The sequence below is a fragment of the Podarcis gaigeae genome (assembly GCF_964106915.1).
Source record: "Podarcis gaigeae genome assembly, chromosome: 10".
Lineage (NCBI taxonomy): Eukaryota > Metazoa > Chordata > Lepidosauria > Squamata > Lacertidae > Podarcis > Podarcis gaigeae.
In genome coordinates, this window is record NC_139686.1 from 36,391,615 (window position 1) to 36,409,586 (window position 17,972).

At 42.4% G+C, this 17,972-nt stretch overlaps 1 protein-coding gene and 1 long non-coding RNA gene across 2 annotated transcripts in view; both read left to right on the forward strand.

Annotated features, from left to right (window-relative positions):
- The first annotated feature begins 132 nt into the window (after nucleotides 1-132).
- On the forward strand, nucleotides 133-5,551 carry LOC310825775 (opsin-VA-like). Its single transcript, XM_083699579.1, is given in 6 exon segments — nucleotides 133-622; nucleotides 1,351-1,443; nucleotides 1,446-1,678; nucleotides 2,803-3,048; nucleotides 4,342-4,447; nucleotides 5,226-5,551. Coding segments are annotated over 6 exon segments (1,017 nt in total). The 5' UTR covers nucleotides 133-300; the 3' UTR covers nucleotides 5,243-5,551.
- Nucleotides 5,552-9,333: 3,782 nt separating this feature from the next.
- Nucleotides 9,334-17,972, forward strand: part of LOC310825654 — a 118,564-nt gene continuing 109,925 nt past the window's right edge. Inside the window, exons 1-2 of the long non-coding RNA XR_014555384.1 lie at nucleotides 9,334-9,437; nucleotides 17,727-17,886. This is a non-coding gene — a long non-coding RNA (uncharacterized lncRNA). The remainder of the gene's footprint in view (nucleotides 9,438-17,726; nucleotides 17,887-17,972) is intronic.

Here is a 17,972-nt window from a genome sequence, read left to right on the forward strand (position 1 = left end):
AACTAATCTGTGGTGTATTTTGTCAACTGGAGACGGCTATTGTTCTGTGCATAATCTTATTATGATACTTAATTGTTTGTTACTCTTCTTTGTTACTCTTCACCACTCTTTCACGGCAGTAGAAAGAAAAAAGACAGCTGTTGCTTTCATCCTAGGATTTAACTTCATCAATTTTTTAAAAAACAACAACAATTTGCGTGTATTTCCGCGATTAGAGGATTCCCAATCCATTAGAAAATGAGTCATAGTTTGCATTAGGTGTTATAATAAAACATGTAGTTCTCTGTGTGTCTAAACACCATGGGGAATGATAGTTCTCTTGCAACTGTGGAGATTACCGTGCATCCTACCATTTTCCCAAGAGCTGGATATGGAGTCTTGGCTTTCCTGATGTTTATTAATGCTTTATTTTCAATATTTAATAATTTTTTGGTTATTGCCGTAACGCTGAAGAATCCTCAGCTCCGTAACCCCATCAACATATTCATTCTCAATGTCTCCTTTTCAGATCTCATGATGTCCCTCTGTGGGACCACCATTGTTATAGCTACAAACTACCGCGGATATTTCTTCCTGGGAAAGAGGTTCTGCACTTTCCAAGGATTTGCTGTCAATTATTTCGGTAAGCAAAATAACTGGATATTGTTGTTGTTGCTGCTGCTTATTGCTATTATAATTAAAATACATTTATATCCTGCCTTTCATGGCAACCCCCCTTAAGGGGGTTTGCACAGATAAATAACAGTACAATATACAGTTAAAATACCTTTAAACAGACAAGTCGACAACAATATCAAAACTACAAAACCAGAATAAACAGCCAAACATTTAGTTCCCTCTTGAATGACAACTGATGTAAGATCTTAGGGTTTTATTATGCTAAATGAAAGAAGGTCATGAAGGTGCTTTGTAGTTAAAAAAAAGAATAAAGGTAAGTTTTTTTTACAAAATTTCTGGAACATCCTGGCCCAATCCTAGCTTGGAATTCAAATGACTAATTTTGTTGTTATTTCTAAACCACTGCTCAAAGTTTGTATAAGCACACAGACCTTTTTCAGAGTAAGTCCCACTGAAATAAGTATGCCAGACTTAGTAAACATAGATAGGATTGGGTAGCACAGCCGAAATTTTAAGCTCACTTATTGTGCTATCCTATACTTTTCAATTCGGAAGTATGTCTCATTGACTCCCGTGGGATTTACTCCCGGATATGTGTGCATAGGGTTGCAAAAGTACATCCCATTGATTTTGATTTTTCCCCCCCTATGAAATATGAACAACAGTATTGAAATGTGGAATATTGTGGTTTGATGATTCCTAGCATTTTTTGCCTTTCTTACTATCTTCCAGGAATTGTTTCTCTTTGGTCCCTGACCATTTTAGCTTACGAAAGATACAATGTGGTCTGCCAGCCTCTGGGAACTCTCCAGATGAGCAAGAAGAGAGTTACCAGCTCCTTGGTTTCATCTGGGTTTTCTGTCTCTTCTGGGCTGTGGTCCCACTCTTTGGCTGGAGTTCTTATGGACCCGAAGGAGTCCAGACATCATGCTCCATTGGCTGGGAAGACAGATCTTGGAACAACTATAGCTTTCTGATTGTATACTTCTTGTCCTGCTTCTTTATCCCTGTCTTGATCATTGGGTTTTCATATGGCAATGTCATTAGGTCACTGCGTGGGGTAAGTAGTCAACTGTTTCCTCCACCCCATTTCACCTCTGCCCCCATTTGCTGACCAATGTCACTTCCATACTTTTCTGTCACCAAGCCAATTTGTTCTTGGTGTTAATGCATGCACAAGTTTGCAGCCTAAATGAAAGCCCATAGGATTCCTTGCTCTTTTCATATTTGTATCCGGTCAATGTCAGTGTCATCATGTAAAACAGTGCAGACTTTAAATAACTTGCATACAGCTATATAATCAACGGCCAGATTTTTTAAATACCAGAAAATTCCTTTTATGTTTGAGTTCCCATCTGAAGGCACTATAGAGTGACTTGACCAAAGCAGTTTAGGCAATTATGGCCACATTATCTTTGCATTTGATGTTAAAAATCAAAATCATGTGCATGCACATATACAACTCAAGAGCATAACTCTTTTTAAAAAAGATACACAGTCTGGGGCTGCAAAATGGTGCCCTGTCTAGAAACTGTCACTCAAAGCAAGTGTTAAATGATGTGAAGATCACGTCCCTTTACGCTAAAGCCAATTCTGAAGCCTAGTAGCTTAGTATGTGCTGCTGGTGTTTATTTCAAACTTTTCTGCTTTCTAGCAGAAATGTTTGAAATTCTTACTGTCTTTCTCTTACTGTCTTTCTGACAGTAAGAGCTGTTCGACAGTGGAATTTGCTGCCAAGGAGTGCAGTGGAGTCTCCTTCTTGGAGGTCTTTAAGCAGAGGCTTGACAACCATATGTCAGGAGTGCTCTGATGGTGTTTCCTGCTTGGCAGGGAGTTGGACTTGATGGCCCTTGTGGTCTCTTCCAACTCTATGATTCTATGATAGAGTGCCTCCAAGTAATTTACAGCACGGAATCAAAATAACAGCAGCATTTAAAAGCTCAATGATGAAACCGTAATAAGAACAAAACACAAAAAATTCAAGGACATACATATAGGTTTACAGAAGAGACGCCCAGACTGCAATAAGAGCAATGGTGATTTGGAAGATATTAGCTTTCATTCATGCACCTTGTAGATGTACAACATGCAGGCTTTAATGTAGACATAGGATTTGTATGAGTCCAAACATTGCTGAATAAATGCCACTATTGAATGGCTAATGCTGTTGATTTGATTTAACAGCTAAATAAGAAAGTTGAAGAAATGGGAGGAAAAGGTAATCCAGAAGAAGAGTTTCGAGCCGTAATTATGGTGCTTGTGATGGTGGTGGCTTTTTTGATCTGCTGGCTGCCATACACAGTCTTTGCTCTTACTGTTGTTATTGACCCAGCCCTGAATATTTCCCCTCTGGCTGCAACCATCCCAACATATCTCTCCAAAACAAGCCCAGTATACAACCCAATCATCTACATTTTCTTGAACAAACAGGTATTGCACTGTCTTTTGTATATTTTGTGGGCTAGTTACTTTTATAGTGAATTTCATTTTGTAGATTCAATTGCAGGCTTCCAACTTCAAATCTACTAGTCACTATAGAACCTTTCTTTGGGCAACCCTATTCTCCCCTACCTGTCCCTCAACAGGATTTTTGAAATTATTTATCTAGGCAAGACCTTATATACATTTGCACAAGCATACTGACTGGGCAAAAGGCAATTTGTACACTTTCACATGCAGAATCCTCTTTTGGGTCTGCTCATGCGTCAGGATTTCTGGATACAGTAGCAGGAAGAAGAAGAAGAAGAAGAAGAAGAAGAAGAAGAAGAAGAAGAAGAAGAAGAAGAAGAAGAAGAATAGTAGTAGTAGTTTGGATTTGATATCCCGCCTTTCACTCCCTTTTAAGGAGTCTCAAAGTGGCTAACATTCTCTTTTCCCTTCCTCCCCCACAACAAACACTCTGTGAGGTGAGTGGGGCTGAGAGACTTCAAAGAAGTGTGACTAGCCCAAGGTCACCCAGCAGCTGCATGTGGAGGAGGGGGGAAGCGAACCCGGTTCACCAGATTATGAGACTACCGCTCTTAACCACTACACCACACTGGCTCTTGTGTTTGTGTTGTTTCCCCCACTGCTAGACCATTTCCCCAGATGGTTGGCATTGCCACTGCTGGGTTGACTCTGGGATGACTCCAGTGAAGTCATTGCATGAGCAAAGTGACTTCCACTCATGCAATAGAACTTCTCCTTCTCCTCCTGCCTGCAGTCCCTGCTCTGGCGTGGGGGGAACCCCCAAGGTAGATTTGGGAAGTTTATGGGGGGTACACGAGGTGAGCAGAAAGAGAAGTTCCATTGCATGAGGGGAAGTTGTTTGAACCTCACCCAGAGTCAAACAATTAAGCCCAAACAGAAAGGGCCTTGCAATAATTCTGAAAGAAGCTCATATGCATTGTACTCTGGTGAACAAAAAATGGTTAGGAAAACCTTGCTGAAAGACCACAGGATGACATGTACACTGTTCCCTGTTAGCGGAATATAATCTAATTTAGGGTTATACCCGAAAGTAATGCTATCTCACTGTGACAGCACAAAGCACAACAGTGGCGTAGCGTGGGTTGTCAGCACCCGGGGCAAGGCAAGTAATTTGTGCCCCCTAACCTGTGGATTTGCGCCCCCTAACCCTAACCCCCAGATGTTGCACCCGGTGCGGCCGGCCCCCCATGCACCCCCCACGCTACGCCACTGAAGCACAAGCATATTGATTTTCCTCTTTTTTTCTTTTTGCAGTTTCGTGAGTGCGCGGTTGAATTTATAACCTGTGGCCAAGTTGTTCTGGCAAAACCAGATGAAGAGATTTCGACATCCGCAGCTCCAGCTGAATCCAAAACTCCTTGTAAGATCAACCAAGTGACTCCAGTCTGATGTAGTTCTATTGGCTGCATTTTACAACATTTTGTGCACTTTTTCTCCAGGAAACATAATGAAGCTCCTCTTCAGTGTCTTGTTAGTAAATGATCCATGCCAGAAGATAATAAATGTCCATAGGGCTGCTTATGATGAATGGCTTCACACAGTTTTCACTTGCTATTGTCAGAAAAGTCTTGCTTACACCAAATATTCTCTGATTTTATATATATATATATATATATATATATATATATATATATATATATAACAACAATGAGTTTACTTGATACACATGAGAAAAGCACTGGGTATCTAAATTGTGAACAATGAACATTTCCTCCATTGTTGATTAAATGATTATGCAAAGGAACTATCCTTGCCTATGAACCTTTCATCCAAAGTTTTCTGCCACTCAGTTTTGTTCTCCTGTTCCGAGTGTGCTCTTGCCCTCCATCCAGCCACCTTTACTGTCAGGTTCAGGAAGCAGAAAGCATGTTATAGTAGCTAGGCAATGTGAAGGTATGCAGGGCAACCAACCGCTATTGTCTAGCACCCAGAAGGCAGCTGGAATCCAACAGCTGACAACTCCTAAGTGAGCTGGCAACTGGAGCAAATGTCCCATTCATCTTGTGCACTTGTGGCAGGCATATTGTAGACAACTGGAGAAAGGAAACTTGAATAAATGCCCCAGTGATTGTGGTTTGCTTTCTGTCATTGCCCCTTTGTGCTGCTTTTAAAAAATATGGTCATGTTTTTTTCTGTAGTATTCCATGATGTTTGAAGGAAAGCAACAGATGGGAGGAGAGTCAAACCTATAAAAGTGATGGTCTTCACGGCATTATCTCGTGCAGACTAGCTTTGTGCCAAGTTTGATACCGGAAGGTTGGTCTCGATACACATTATTACTAACTTATGAAACCATCAGCTATGAATCATGCAATATTTGGCACCAAATGGCACCTACAACAAAATGTTGCAGCATGGTGTGTTCTGCTCAGAATTCTACCCACTTCATGAAACTCCCCCCCCCTTTCCTGTTCCTGCCCCCCAAGCAGTTGGTTAGCACTCCAGAGCAACTGAGCATGCCAAGACCAACCCCTGGGCAATTGTTTTGCATCGCTCCCATTAAGGATTCCCACCCGCCAAAAGGAAGTTTTGATGCTTCTGCAACCCTGTTTAAACCACGCATGGATGTGTAGTTAAATCAAGAGCTTCCATCTGGCAATTTAATATTCAGGTCTGATTCCTGGCCCAAAAGTCAGAGCAACTTGAAAGGTTTGGTCAGCTTTCAGAAAAATGCAACCCCTTGCGCATACAATCTGTATCAGTCCTTCTTTGGAGCAGAAGAGGTGAATGACTGTATGCTATTAAAAGCTGTAACCAGTGCTTCCTTTTCTACATTTACATTTTATAAAAAATATACTGATGTTCTTTACTCTTCTGCCATTTCTGCAACTTGGAACAGGACACTGAAAGGTAAATTGAACCGGGCTGATCTGGCATAAAGATATATCCGGGGAAAGAGCTTAAATTTAGAGAGTGTTCCCAATATCTCTAATCTGCTGCTTTCACATTATTTTGTATCCGTTCACAGGGGATACTTGATAGGAAAGCTTCTCTGCCCAGTGAGCTTGTATAATTGGTTTGCTTATGCAAGTAGGACGTGATCCCTGATTAACTAAGTTAAACATCAGCTGTGGACTCTGATAATCTGTTCTTTAATGCAGCTGACAAAGATGTTATAAGAAACGTTCCTGCAACTGGTTGAAGCTCAGCGTATGAACAGAACCAGGCAGCAACGTTTTATAAAAAAATAATTAACCGCAGAGAATTGGATCCAAAACCTACTGTGTAAGAGGAAGGAACACACAGAATACATGTTGACAGTCCCCTCTCTCTGCTTGCCCAAAATGGATGAGGAGATTCTCCACAGCAACTTTAAGTGTGGCACCAGGGACAAGAGATTGGAGCAGAATAATAGCTGATACTGACCCACCCCCCACAGGCACAGAGGAGCCTTCCATTCATGTGGCAGGAGCTTTGCATTCACAAACGCGATTTTATTGTATGCTAAACAGCTTTGGTCCCTAGCCTTCATATTCCATGCATACACCTGACATTAAATTCACCTGACATTAATATGGCACAAGTCCGAGCCCAGCATTATATTATATTATTGGCTCTGATTACTGAGAAATGCAGGAAGCATGAAGCCAGGCCAGGGGGGGAGGGAGAGGGGTGACGATTAGGCAACTGGATGATAGGCAAAAACAAAACAAAACTCCCAGGAAGGTTCTGGAAAAAGCAAAGGCCTAGCCAGCTCTCCAAAATCTTCAGCTGAGAGTGCGCAGATGTCATAAATGTCAGTGACATCAGGAGACCTGCATTTTAAACAACGTTTTCTTTACTTATTGTAGCTTTTCTTATTTCGTCTGCTAATAAAAATTCTAAGAGCACAGTTGCCATAATAAGAAAATGGATAAGAAAACAAACCGTAAACAAACCCGAATGATTGTAAAAAAACACGAGACCTAAATGGCGTGAAGATCTTAAACGCCAGATAAAATTGATGAGGAAATTATGACTAAAGGACCAGAGAAAACTAGAGGGGTCTTTGACTAGTGCTTGTTTTGTCCGCATCCTCTTCCTCAGAATCTCTGTTGCCTTTGTAGAATTCAACAGGGAAGAGGATGAGGACAAAACAAGATTAGTTGGCTCTACCTGTCCTTCATTCTGGCACCACCTGCTGTTGGTCTCTTGACTTTCTGACATACCTAATGAGCACCAGCCACCACAGCTGAAAACCAGATTGGATTTGAACTGTTGCAGACACGAACTGAGAAGCAAAGAAAATGGTTCAGCAGCCTTATCTGAGCTGAAGTAAAGAGTATCTGTATTGCATGCTTATGTCCTTGTTTGTTTGTTTGGTAGGTGGTGGTCTGGCTCACCACAGACCCAGAAGCAGTCTTCCTGCACAGATAAGCATACCTGATTTTTTTTTTTTAGCATCATCCAGTTTGGCATGCTAGCAAATCAGAAAAATGCTGAATTACCAAATTATTTAAGTGGCAATGGGAGAAAGTGGAAATTCAAAAACACTGCCATCATTCAAAACATTGTTGCTCTTCAGCATCCCCCTGCCCTTTATAGCTGAGAGTTTTCAACTTCAATTAAACAGAAATCTGGGAGAAGATTTGTATTTCCTAATCTGTGAGCGGTATTGCTTTCTAAAGCAAAATGTCAAAGATCATGTGCAACAGGGTTTCAAATATGAAGCTTCATGAAGATTTCCAATCCTTCCACCTTGACAAAAATATGGTGAGTGCTATCAGACAGAGCAGAACAAGTTTATCTAGAAAATAAATGGTAGGATTTTGGTTACTTGGAGTATTGAAGGGAAGATTGCAGGCTGGTGGAAAAGGATAGGCCAAGCTTCCTTTCCAACCCAGGTCCTCACCTGGGATAGAGCCATTAACATGACAAATTGTGTCCTCCCTAAAAGAGGGCACATGTTGCGGTGAGACCTGGAGACCAAACTCCTGTGTTGTGGGTGGGTGAGACTGGACAGCCACAACACCCAATTGGTAGGTCCCTCGAAGTTGGGTTCATCTGGCCAACAGGGCGCAGTCCAAACGGATTGAGGGACCTATATATACCCATGCATGTGCCCAGAGCTTCCTCTTTTGGCTCTTGCATTCGGAACACCCACCCACCTCTCCCTACTTTTAGGGCTTGTGCACTTGACCTTTGTATGCTGTTGTGTGTTCTCTGTTGTTGGGACAGGGGCACAGCAGGAATTCTAACCACTTGGCTGATTGGCTGCTGCCATTTGGGTTTCGCCTGCCGTGTAGCAAATCGTCACAGCTTGTAAGGCTGCGGATAGGCACTGGTTCAGGTGTGCGGATAGACACTGGTTCAGGTGATACAGATGGGAGAATGGTCTTGCCATCCCTACGTGAAGGGTATTCCGTTAAAGGAATCCAGGAACTCAACTGGTTTGGTCAAACTCCAAGAGGTGGTTGTGCCTGTGCCTGAGTCTAGGGGGACATCTGGGTGGTGAACATAGTCTGTTCTCAGCTGTTCGCCTTCCCAGGTGTTCACCCTTGGCTGACCTATGCTGGTGCCCTGGGTCAGCGCTGTCTGCAAGGGTGCAGGGAGCTAGTTGAACCAGAGCATATGCATCCACTCACCTTCTGTAATCAATAAAGTTGTGGCCTAAATTCTGCCAAAAACCAAAACTAAAATTTGAGTCAAGTGTGACTTTATTTAGGGGGAAGGTGTCTGGGTCTGAACACGCAAAAGGGGTTGATGCCACACCTGAGAACCTGGACCTCGGCAGACAGAGGTTGTGTCAGGTGTGCGTGCAGGAGTCAGGTCCTGTGACCAATAGGACTTTGCAGGACTGGGGCCTTCCTAAGTTTGCTCTGAAGAGGCAAGGTGTGGCTGCACAGATGAGGCCGATTGGTAACTCACAGCACCTGGTGGCAAGAGCAGGGAAGGGATATAAGGTCAGCATTTCCCTTTGGCTCTTTGCTACAGCAACACGTTCCCTGCCTTGCTGTGTTTGACTCCTTGCTTCTTGATCCTTGGACCCTTGGCTTCTTGACTCCCAGCTCTCTGACCCTCGGGCTCTTGGCTTCCTGACTCCTGGCTTCTGGACCCCTGTTCCTGCTCCCACCCCACCATCTTGCCCCCGGTCCTGATATCCCCTGCTGGGACTTCGATCGCCTGTAAACCAGACCGTGACAGGTTGCTATGGTGATGGGGTGTGGGTTCCAAGGAAAAGAGAGAGTAAGGTATGCTGGGAAGAAGGGGGTAAAGAAAGATTGGGATCCATCATAGGCAGGTTGTCTGAAGGCTGTCTGGGAGAGATGCCTTTGACTCCAGGGCTGCATCGCTGTGGGGGACAAGCCCCTCTTGAAATGACTATGCTGTAAGATCTGGACTCCCTCCACGCAGGCTGAAGGTGCAAACAGGTAAATGGATCACATTACTTAAAGCCATGTCTCAGTTCCCCAAAGGAACTGAGTGCCACACACACACACACACACACACACACACACACACACACACACACAATCAATCAATCTTGCTACCACTCGGTAGAGTGGGGGTGGCACCCAACTTTTGTTACAATATTTATAAATCAATAAATAGGGTACAATTCAGCCAATTTTAAGTCCCATCGAATTGAATAAAAAAACTTACACTGTTAACAGATGGATCTGAAGTCTCATTAATAAAGGCTGCAAAATTCCCATTTTTGATACCATCTTAAAGGATACAGGTAAACAAAGATTGATAAAGATATTCCTTCACTTCATCCCCCCCCCACAGTGTGTGTGTGTGTATAACACAATGCACACACACAATACTGAAATGTATGCCGTCATCCATCCCAAGCAGCAGATGGCACATAGGACTGCAAAGGCTCCTTTCTGAGAGGTGATATTTAAAATTGGCAAGCATATGGATCAGCTTCATAGCAACAAAAGAGTGCTACAAGAACATTAGCAGTGTGCCTCCATGCATGAAACCTGACATTTCTTGTGTTTGCAAATATGAGTGGGTTTTGCTTTGCCACTGACGTTGTGTCATGTTACTGGGTTCATTCATTTCCTGAAAACCCAGGAAATGGGTTATACAGGCAGAAATTTACTTCTCTTTTGAAATAATGGTAGTTTCTGATTAAAATGATAGCTAACCATCTGTAAATAATTGCTTTTCTTCTGCAGAACATGTAAAGTGAGAATTAATTGTGTTGGTGCTTTATGAACCTGTAGAAATATGCTTTTCCAGCTCAAACATTGATTTCATTCATTCACACAGATGCGCTTTCAAACACACAGTCATATTTCTTTTGTTAAGTGCCCTTTCTCATGCTTTGTGAGGTATTATTCAGTTGTCCAAGGTCAAAAGATGTGATTTCAATATACGCTCTCTTTAAAAGACTCTGAACAGGATCATTATACACCAAACCAAGACTTTCTTCAGCAGCAAAATTTAAAATCATACCAAAAAACTGAGCAGTTATTGGCTTCTTGAGCCTGTCTAATGGTGTGTTCATGTGTCGTAGCGAGCCATATGCTAGAGTTAGTGTGCATGAGTGAAATTGCACCTGCTGTTCTCCTACTGGCTCATTCTGGGAGGAAACAAACCATGATCCCTAGTTTAGAGTTGTGTCTGAACCAGGCATTGTGGTGTGTTTCATCCACAACAAAGCATGATCTGTAGCCCAGGTTTGTCTTTATTTTCTGGACTGCACAGCTTGTAGGGGGAAAGGTTGCAGCAGGAGATCCTACCCCTGGTTACGCACATTCATTAGACTGTGAGAACAATCCCTGTGTGCCTAAGGCCGGGCACACGGAAGCTATTTATGTATGATAGGGAGCTCTGCAAAACAGCAGGATCCCCTGCTGTGCAGACAAGCCTATGTGTATAGAGTTTGTAGGGACTGTTAGTGCAATCTTTTGGGAGGATGTTACTTGAGGTCAGGGCCTGCTCTTGTGATTCTGTGCCCCTCTCCATGTGTCCTGGTGTCTTGAACTGTCTCGCCAGAGGGTGCATGCTCTGGTTATCTCCTGCTTGGACCACTGCAATGCGCTCTATGTGGGGCTACCTTGGAAGGTGATGCGGAAACTACAACTAATCCAGAATGCAGCAGCTAGAATGGTGACTGGGAGTGGCCGCCGAGACCATATAACACCAGTCCTGAAAGACCTACAATGGCTCCCAGTACATTTCCAAGCACAATTCAAAGTGTTGGTGCTGACCTTTAAAGCCCTAAACGTCCTCTGCCTTATATACCTGAAGGAGCGTCTCCATCCCCATCATTCAGCCCAGACACCGAGGTCCAGTGTTGAGGGCCTTCTGGTGGTTCCCTCACTGTGAGAAGTGAGGTTAGAGGGAACCAGGCAGAGGGCCTTCTCGGTGGTGGTGCCCGCCCTGTGGAACGCCCTCCCATCAGATGTCAAGGAAATAAACAACTATCTGACTTTTAGAAGACATCTGAAGGCAGCCCTGTTTAGGGAGGTTTTCAATGTTTGATGTTTTATTGCTATCATCATCATCATCATCATCATCATCTGTTGGGAGCGGCCCAGAGTGGCTGGGGAAACCTAGCCAGATGGGCGGGGTATAAATGTTGTTGTTATTGTTGAACTGATTGTCTGAAAATTGACCACAAATTTACTGTCTGCAATGTATAACTCCACCTGTTCTATGTATGGAATGACAAGGGATCATATTTTAGGTACTGGTATGAGTGTGTGCACATGTGTAGAGTCATTTCACTCTCTCTCTCTCTCTCTCTCTCTCTCTCTCTCTCTCTCTCTCTGTGTGTGTGTGTGTGTGTGTGTGTGTGTGTGTGTGTGTGTAGGCAAGGCAAGGGAAGGGCTTCTGAGGAAAGATTGAAGACCCACTCTTTATTATATTCGACATTAAGCAAGAGAGAGGAAGCATTTCTTAGATTTATTTAGGGTTCATAAGAATATCTGGAAGTCTTGTCAGAAATTGAGACGTACTCTTCCTCAATGGCACTTCATTTTCTCACAGACAATTCACCGGAAACATGTGCCAACATTCTTTTAATGCTTTCCAAACCCCCACAAAGCCAACAAGAGAGAGGAGATGTACTAGTGCAAGAAAAGGCTGCCAAACTGGAGGTCACATGATAAGAGGGAGAGTCAAGGGAGAGGTATTCAGTATATATGTGGGTCACAAATAGTGATGCATTGAATTATTGTTCTGCAGAAACAAACAAATGAAAGCCAATTTTGATGGAGCATTAAACATGTTGCTCTCTTGTTGTTTTTAAAATAGGAGCTCTGGAGGTGTGTTAAAATCTGGATTAGAATCATAGTGTCGTGAGAGGGTTGAAAATCAGGCCCCCTCAAGGTACTGTTTGCTCACAAAAATGCCATTTGCTGCAATTAAATCATTTTTTTGAGGGGTTGGGATTTTCCAAGGAAAAGTTATAGAGGGCCCCCCTTCCATGACTGATCCTAGTCAGGGCAATTAAATGAAACAAAGAACTATCAAATAGCCTATGATGCGTTTATGATAATCTCAGCTGTACTGTTACATTTCATCCAATATCTCTTTTCCTCTGTTATTACGAATTGTCACAGTCTCCCTTAAGAGGTGACACGAGTAACCTCATTACTAACATATTTTGATGCTTCAGATTGTTGAGGCATTATTATGAAATTATTTTAAGGTTTGTATTGCTAATCCCCGCGGCGGGGTGCGCTCCCGTCGTTCGGTCCCAGGGCCTGCCCACCTAGGAATTCGAAAGCACCCCTGGGTGCAAGTAGATAAATAGGGACCGCTTACCAGCGGGAAGGTAAACGGTGTTTCCGTGTGCTGCGCTGGCTCGCCAGATGCAGCTTGTCACGCTGGCCACGTGACCCGGAAGTGTCTGCGGATAGCGCTGGCTCCCGGCCTATAGAGCGTGATGAGCGCACAACCCTAGAGTCTGGCAAGACTGGCCTGTACGGGCAGGGGTACCTTTACCTTTACCTTTATTGCTACTGGAATGTACATTGATAGAATTTGGCAGGTAACCTCAGCATCCTGCTCTTTTAATTAATTGCACGTTCTGGCTGAGTGCAGATGATATTTTTTTCAGTGTGTTGAAGGCATCATTAGTCATGAACATCCATGTTCATTTTACCTGTCTCAGAGTGGTCTCTGTTTGGAGAGACTCTGCAGGTTTTTGTCGTCTTGTAACTAAAACAAATCATCTTAAAACAATGATGCTTGTCATAAATGTAAATATTATGTAAGGACCATCATATGTAAAGACCACCAGATGGCAGCACAGCATCTTTCAAAGCCTTGGTCGGTCCCTCTTCCATGCTGCTTTTCTGATAGGTGTGTTTTCAAAGACTGCAAAATGCATTTAATGCATTGATGCCTTGTGTGGTATCCCACTAGACCTGTGTTTGCACAGCAGTTTATTCAATTTCTCTAACTGTTAATTGCTGTATTATATCTAAGTTTTCACATGACACCAAAGCCACTTTTGGATAACTAATGTTCTATAGTACATGTATAGAGTTCATTTCCATGTTACAGTGGTACCTCAGGTTACAGACGCTTCAGGTTACAGACTCCGCTAACCCAGAAATAGTACCGCGGGTTAAGAACTTTACCTCAGGATGAGAACAGAAATCGCATGGTGGTGCTGCAGCGGCAGCGGGAGACCCCATTAGCTAAAGTGGTACCTCAGATTAAGAACAGTTTCAGGTTAAGAATGGACCTCCAGAATGAATTAAGTTCTTAACCTGAGGTACCACTGTCTTTGATAACAGAAAAATAATTCGAATCTCCCCTAACCCAGAAGTAAACAGTCCAGCTCAAAGCATAAGCCTGGGGAGGGGTGTCAGCTGACTCCAGAAATGTGTGTGTGTTTAATGCCCCTCTGGAGTTTCTGTAAATTTGTGTTTTGTCAATAAAGTATTAAACTACTAGCTGTTTGTTGGTTGGGTGTGCTCAAGACACATGCATTGCTTGGGTATGTTCTTGCTAAAGCAACCATCTAGATGTGGCAAGGGCAACTTGGCAGATATCCATTTAGGCCACATTCACAGCGTACATTTAAAGCACTACAATATCGCTTTTAAGAGTGATACTTTCCCCAAAGAATTATGGGAACTGAGGTTTGTTAAGGGTGTCCTAACAACTCTTGTTAGGAGACCCCTATTTCCTTCACAGGGCTACAATTCCCACAGCTCCCTGTGAAGAATTATAGCTCTGTGAGAGAATCCACACTGATAATTATAGCTCTGTGAGGAAAGAATGGGGTTTCCTAACAACTCTTTAACAAACGACAGCTCCCAGAATTCTTTGGGGGAAGCCATGACTGTTTTCGGTGGCATCATAGTGCTTTAAATGTATGGTGCGAATGGGGCCTCCGACCATGCTTTTTGCCAATCCCACAGCCTGGCATTGTTATTTCTAGGGTGCAGGTTGGCAGAAGGACTTGGAATGACTAAATGCTGGAAGATGGTTTATGGTTCTCCAAGGTGACCCATGCAGTGATGACACTAGGGATGGTCTCCAGTGTTAAAAATAGCTTTCTTTCCTTTGCTTGCCTTATTCCCACATGGGGGGTCCTGGTGATTATAAGTATATAAAATGATTGCATATCCTATCCTAGTTCCTTCACAATAAACACACAATTACTGTAGGACTGTAAGAGAAATAAGGTAGTTATAAACACTTAACTGCTCATTATCTGGTAATTACCAAGAATACAAGAGTTCTGATTACAAATCTTCAAAGGTTTCAAAGCCTTGTTTACTTTTGCTCTTGCAACCACATGCTAGTTTCGGTAGATTAGTAGCAGAGTTAGATGCCATGAGTGCAGTTTGACTGACTTAAGATGCTTAGTTTCTCAGAACAGAACCGTAATAACTCATGGCCTCTTGCAGATAATGTAAACAACGTCACCAACTTTATCATGTATGCTAACCATAACCTTTTGTAAGTAAAGGGCTTGTCAAACTTTTGAAGTAACAGAAAGCAGGCTTTAAAGTCAATGTCTCTTTTATATACTGCTCTATGCCTCCAAGAGGGTAATAAAGTTTTCTGTGGTGTGTGTGTTGGGGGTTTGATTGAAACAACCTAAGCTCTGTGGATTGCGTGAATGCACTGCGGTACAAGCAGTAACTTGCCGACCAACTGCAGTCTTAATTACACGTCTTGGTGAGCGGAGAAGAGCATGCCAGTTCTTGGATCCAAGGCTCATTAACTGGCAGAGTGTTTGGCTGGGGACTTGTAACTTTAAATGTGCACCAACACACTCACATCTTCTTCCACAAGAGCGAGGAAGATTGCCATGGTGAGAATCTGTTGGCACAAAGTGGGACCCTCTTTGTGTGAGAGGTGGAGGGGGCGTAAATGGACTCCCCCAAATAAATAGTTGCACTAGTGGGAGACAGCACTTTTGTTCTCTTCTCTCCTGTTGAGCACTCTGCCCCCAAAATTAGCTCAGGGGAAGGTCAGAAGAAACCCCAGAATGACACATTAGGGAAGAAGAGGGGATATCAGGCAAGAAGTATTGCTCTCACTAATGGAAAATTAGAATTCCACGTGCTTTAAATGTGTGGGGTGGTATTCAATTAAGTTTTACTTACAGCAGAACGACTCGAATTAACAAAGTTAGGACCATTAAGTTCAACAGGCCTACTCTGAGTAAAGTTTTGCTGACTACAGCACATGGGGTAGAGGTGGAAGGTAAAAAGTGTGGCATCTACTTGCTACACTGCAACTCTCTTCATGAGGTTTCATTCTCCTTCCCAGTCCATGAATAATTGCCACTTTATTTTCAATGTCTATTCTTGATTGAAATGTCTCAGAATGTTCTGAAAAACCCATAGTCCATCACTTCTTTGCATACTATGGAAAAGCTTCCAAGTGTACATTCATTTAAAAGTTTAAACAGTCATGTATTTTTCAGTGGTGCCCCCCTATTTTTTCTTAGTATAATGCTCAAAGCATACGGAAATAGATATTTAAGGAACTCGGATGCTTTTGTCATTATGCACAACATTTTGTCCAGAAATGAAATTCATCCATGGTTTTTTTTGTGTGTGTGTGTGTGTAAGAGAGAGAAAATGCAGAATAGTAAAAAAAAAAAAAAAAAAATCACAAGTAAATTCCAGTTTAAAATAAATCTCATATTAACTGCTCTTTTCCAGTCTCTTTTCTAAAGTGCCTCCAAAGCCAAATTGTGCCCAACTTGGGGTGGGTGTTGGGGATGCATACCTGATTGAAATCCTTCTCAAGTTAATGCCTCAACAAACTCAGTATAATTGCATGGGGGGGAGGGAAGATGGCACTTCCTGTATTAATTGGATGCTGTTAGCTTTGCTGCCTTACAGGGTACTGGAGTTTTTGTTCCAATGTGACATATGGAATAAGGAAGAAAGTTTTTTCCGGCATATTTTAATGAAAAGCTCCATATGAGATTATAAACCACACGAGGAGTGGAGGCCTGGTCAGATTCTAGTGCCAAACAATTCTTTTGTTTGACAGTGGATGTCATCCAAAAGCTGCCTGAGGCAGGAAGGCAATCTACTTATCAACCAGTGGGTGGGAAGAAGCTTTCTAGGCCACAGAACTCTTTTCGTCTCTTATTGTAGCACATCCATATTACTACTAAACATTATCATTTATTTATTAGCTATTCGGTTTTTCTTATGTTTAGTCCCACGTTTCTTGCTTCATGGAACCGAAGGCAGGAGATGTGTAGTTCTCAGAACTTGGAAAGTCAAATTATAAAGGAACTAATTCCAGGCCAAGTTTGTCCTTTTACAAAACCAAACCAGTTTGTTTCACTTTTGGTCCTCGGTTCAATTCAAGTTCATTCAAATGATCCTTTGGCACATTTCCCCCCAGCACTGAAAATGTTACAAGCTGCTGTGCTGAAGCATAAAATACACTTAAGAAGACTAAGTAAACACGCATGCAGTGGAATGTGAGTCATTTAATTTATTAACTCCTACAATCATAATCTTTAAGCTTAAAGAGTGTAATTTCTTAAACACATGTATGAGAAAGACCTTGAAGATGAACGAGAAATTGTTCAAGGTTCTAGCCCCAAATGAAATTAATTCACATTCAGTTCACTCGGTAATTATGGGAACCATTTTCAGGTGCAGTTTGGAGATTTTTAAAAATCTCATTCAGTGAATGGAGTTAAACTGAACTAGTTCCTTCCAAGCTCTGGTGGTTTCTAGGCAGTCACTCTTCCAGGCGATGACCAGACCTAGTCCTACTTATATCTTCAGCAAGTTGGTGGCCTCATGCACTTCCAGATCATTTCCTTAATAAATATTTTAAAAGCGCCAAGAATGTTTCAAGGGCTGTACACATATTAAAATATAAGACTTGCTTTGTGGGTGATCTTGGTGGCACTTGAGATTTGCAGTTCTTTCTAGCTGCTTATTATGGGCTCACAACACAATCTAACTTGAGGAAACTTGGCCATTGCAAAGCTATAAAAAGCCTCCCTCTTTCCCTCTAGATATGAATGTGAATAATTAAGGTGAAGCTTATGTAGTAGAAGCAAAGCATGAGAGAATAACTGGATATGTTTGTGTTTCCATATGCAACCACCAAAAACAAGCAAAATAATCATAAACGGAAAGAAGCTAAATTCTACAATCAAGCTTCAACTGTGACTTAGAATGCATCGTGCTCTCTAAAGAAATGGTGTGGAATATTCAACCAATCTATTTCTTTATCTCACTCTTCAGATGAATATTGTCTCTCAAAGTGGCTCACATCAGTGAAAAAAACAGAACTAGCCTGCCTCTTCCCTCAGGCTTACAAAGGAAAAGCAACACAACAAGGAAGGCAAGGGAAGAGGAGCAAAAACAAAAGGTGGATCAAGGAGATCTGTTTGACAAGGAGGTGGTGAGTCACACAGTTGCATTTAATGCTGGCCTGATGTACGTGGCTCATTTTTTGTGTGGGGGAGGGGCAATTTCACAGGACAAAAA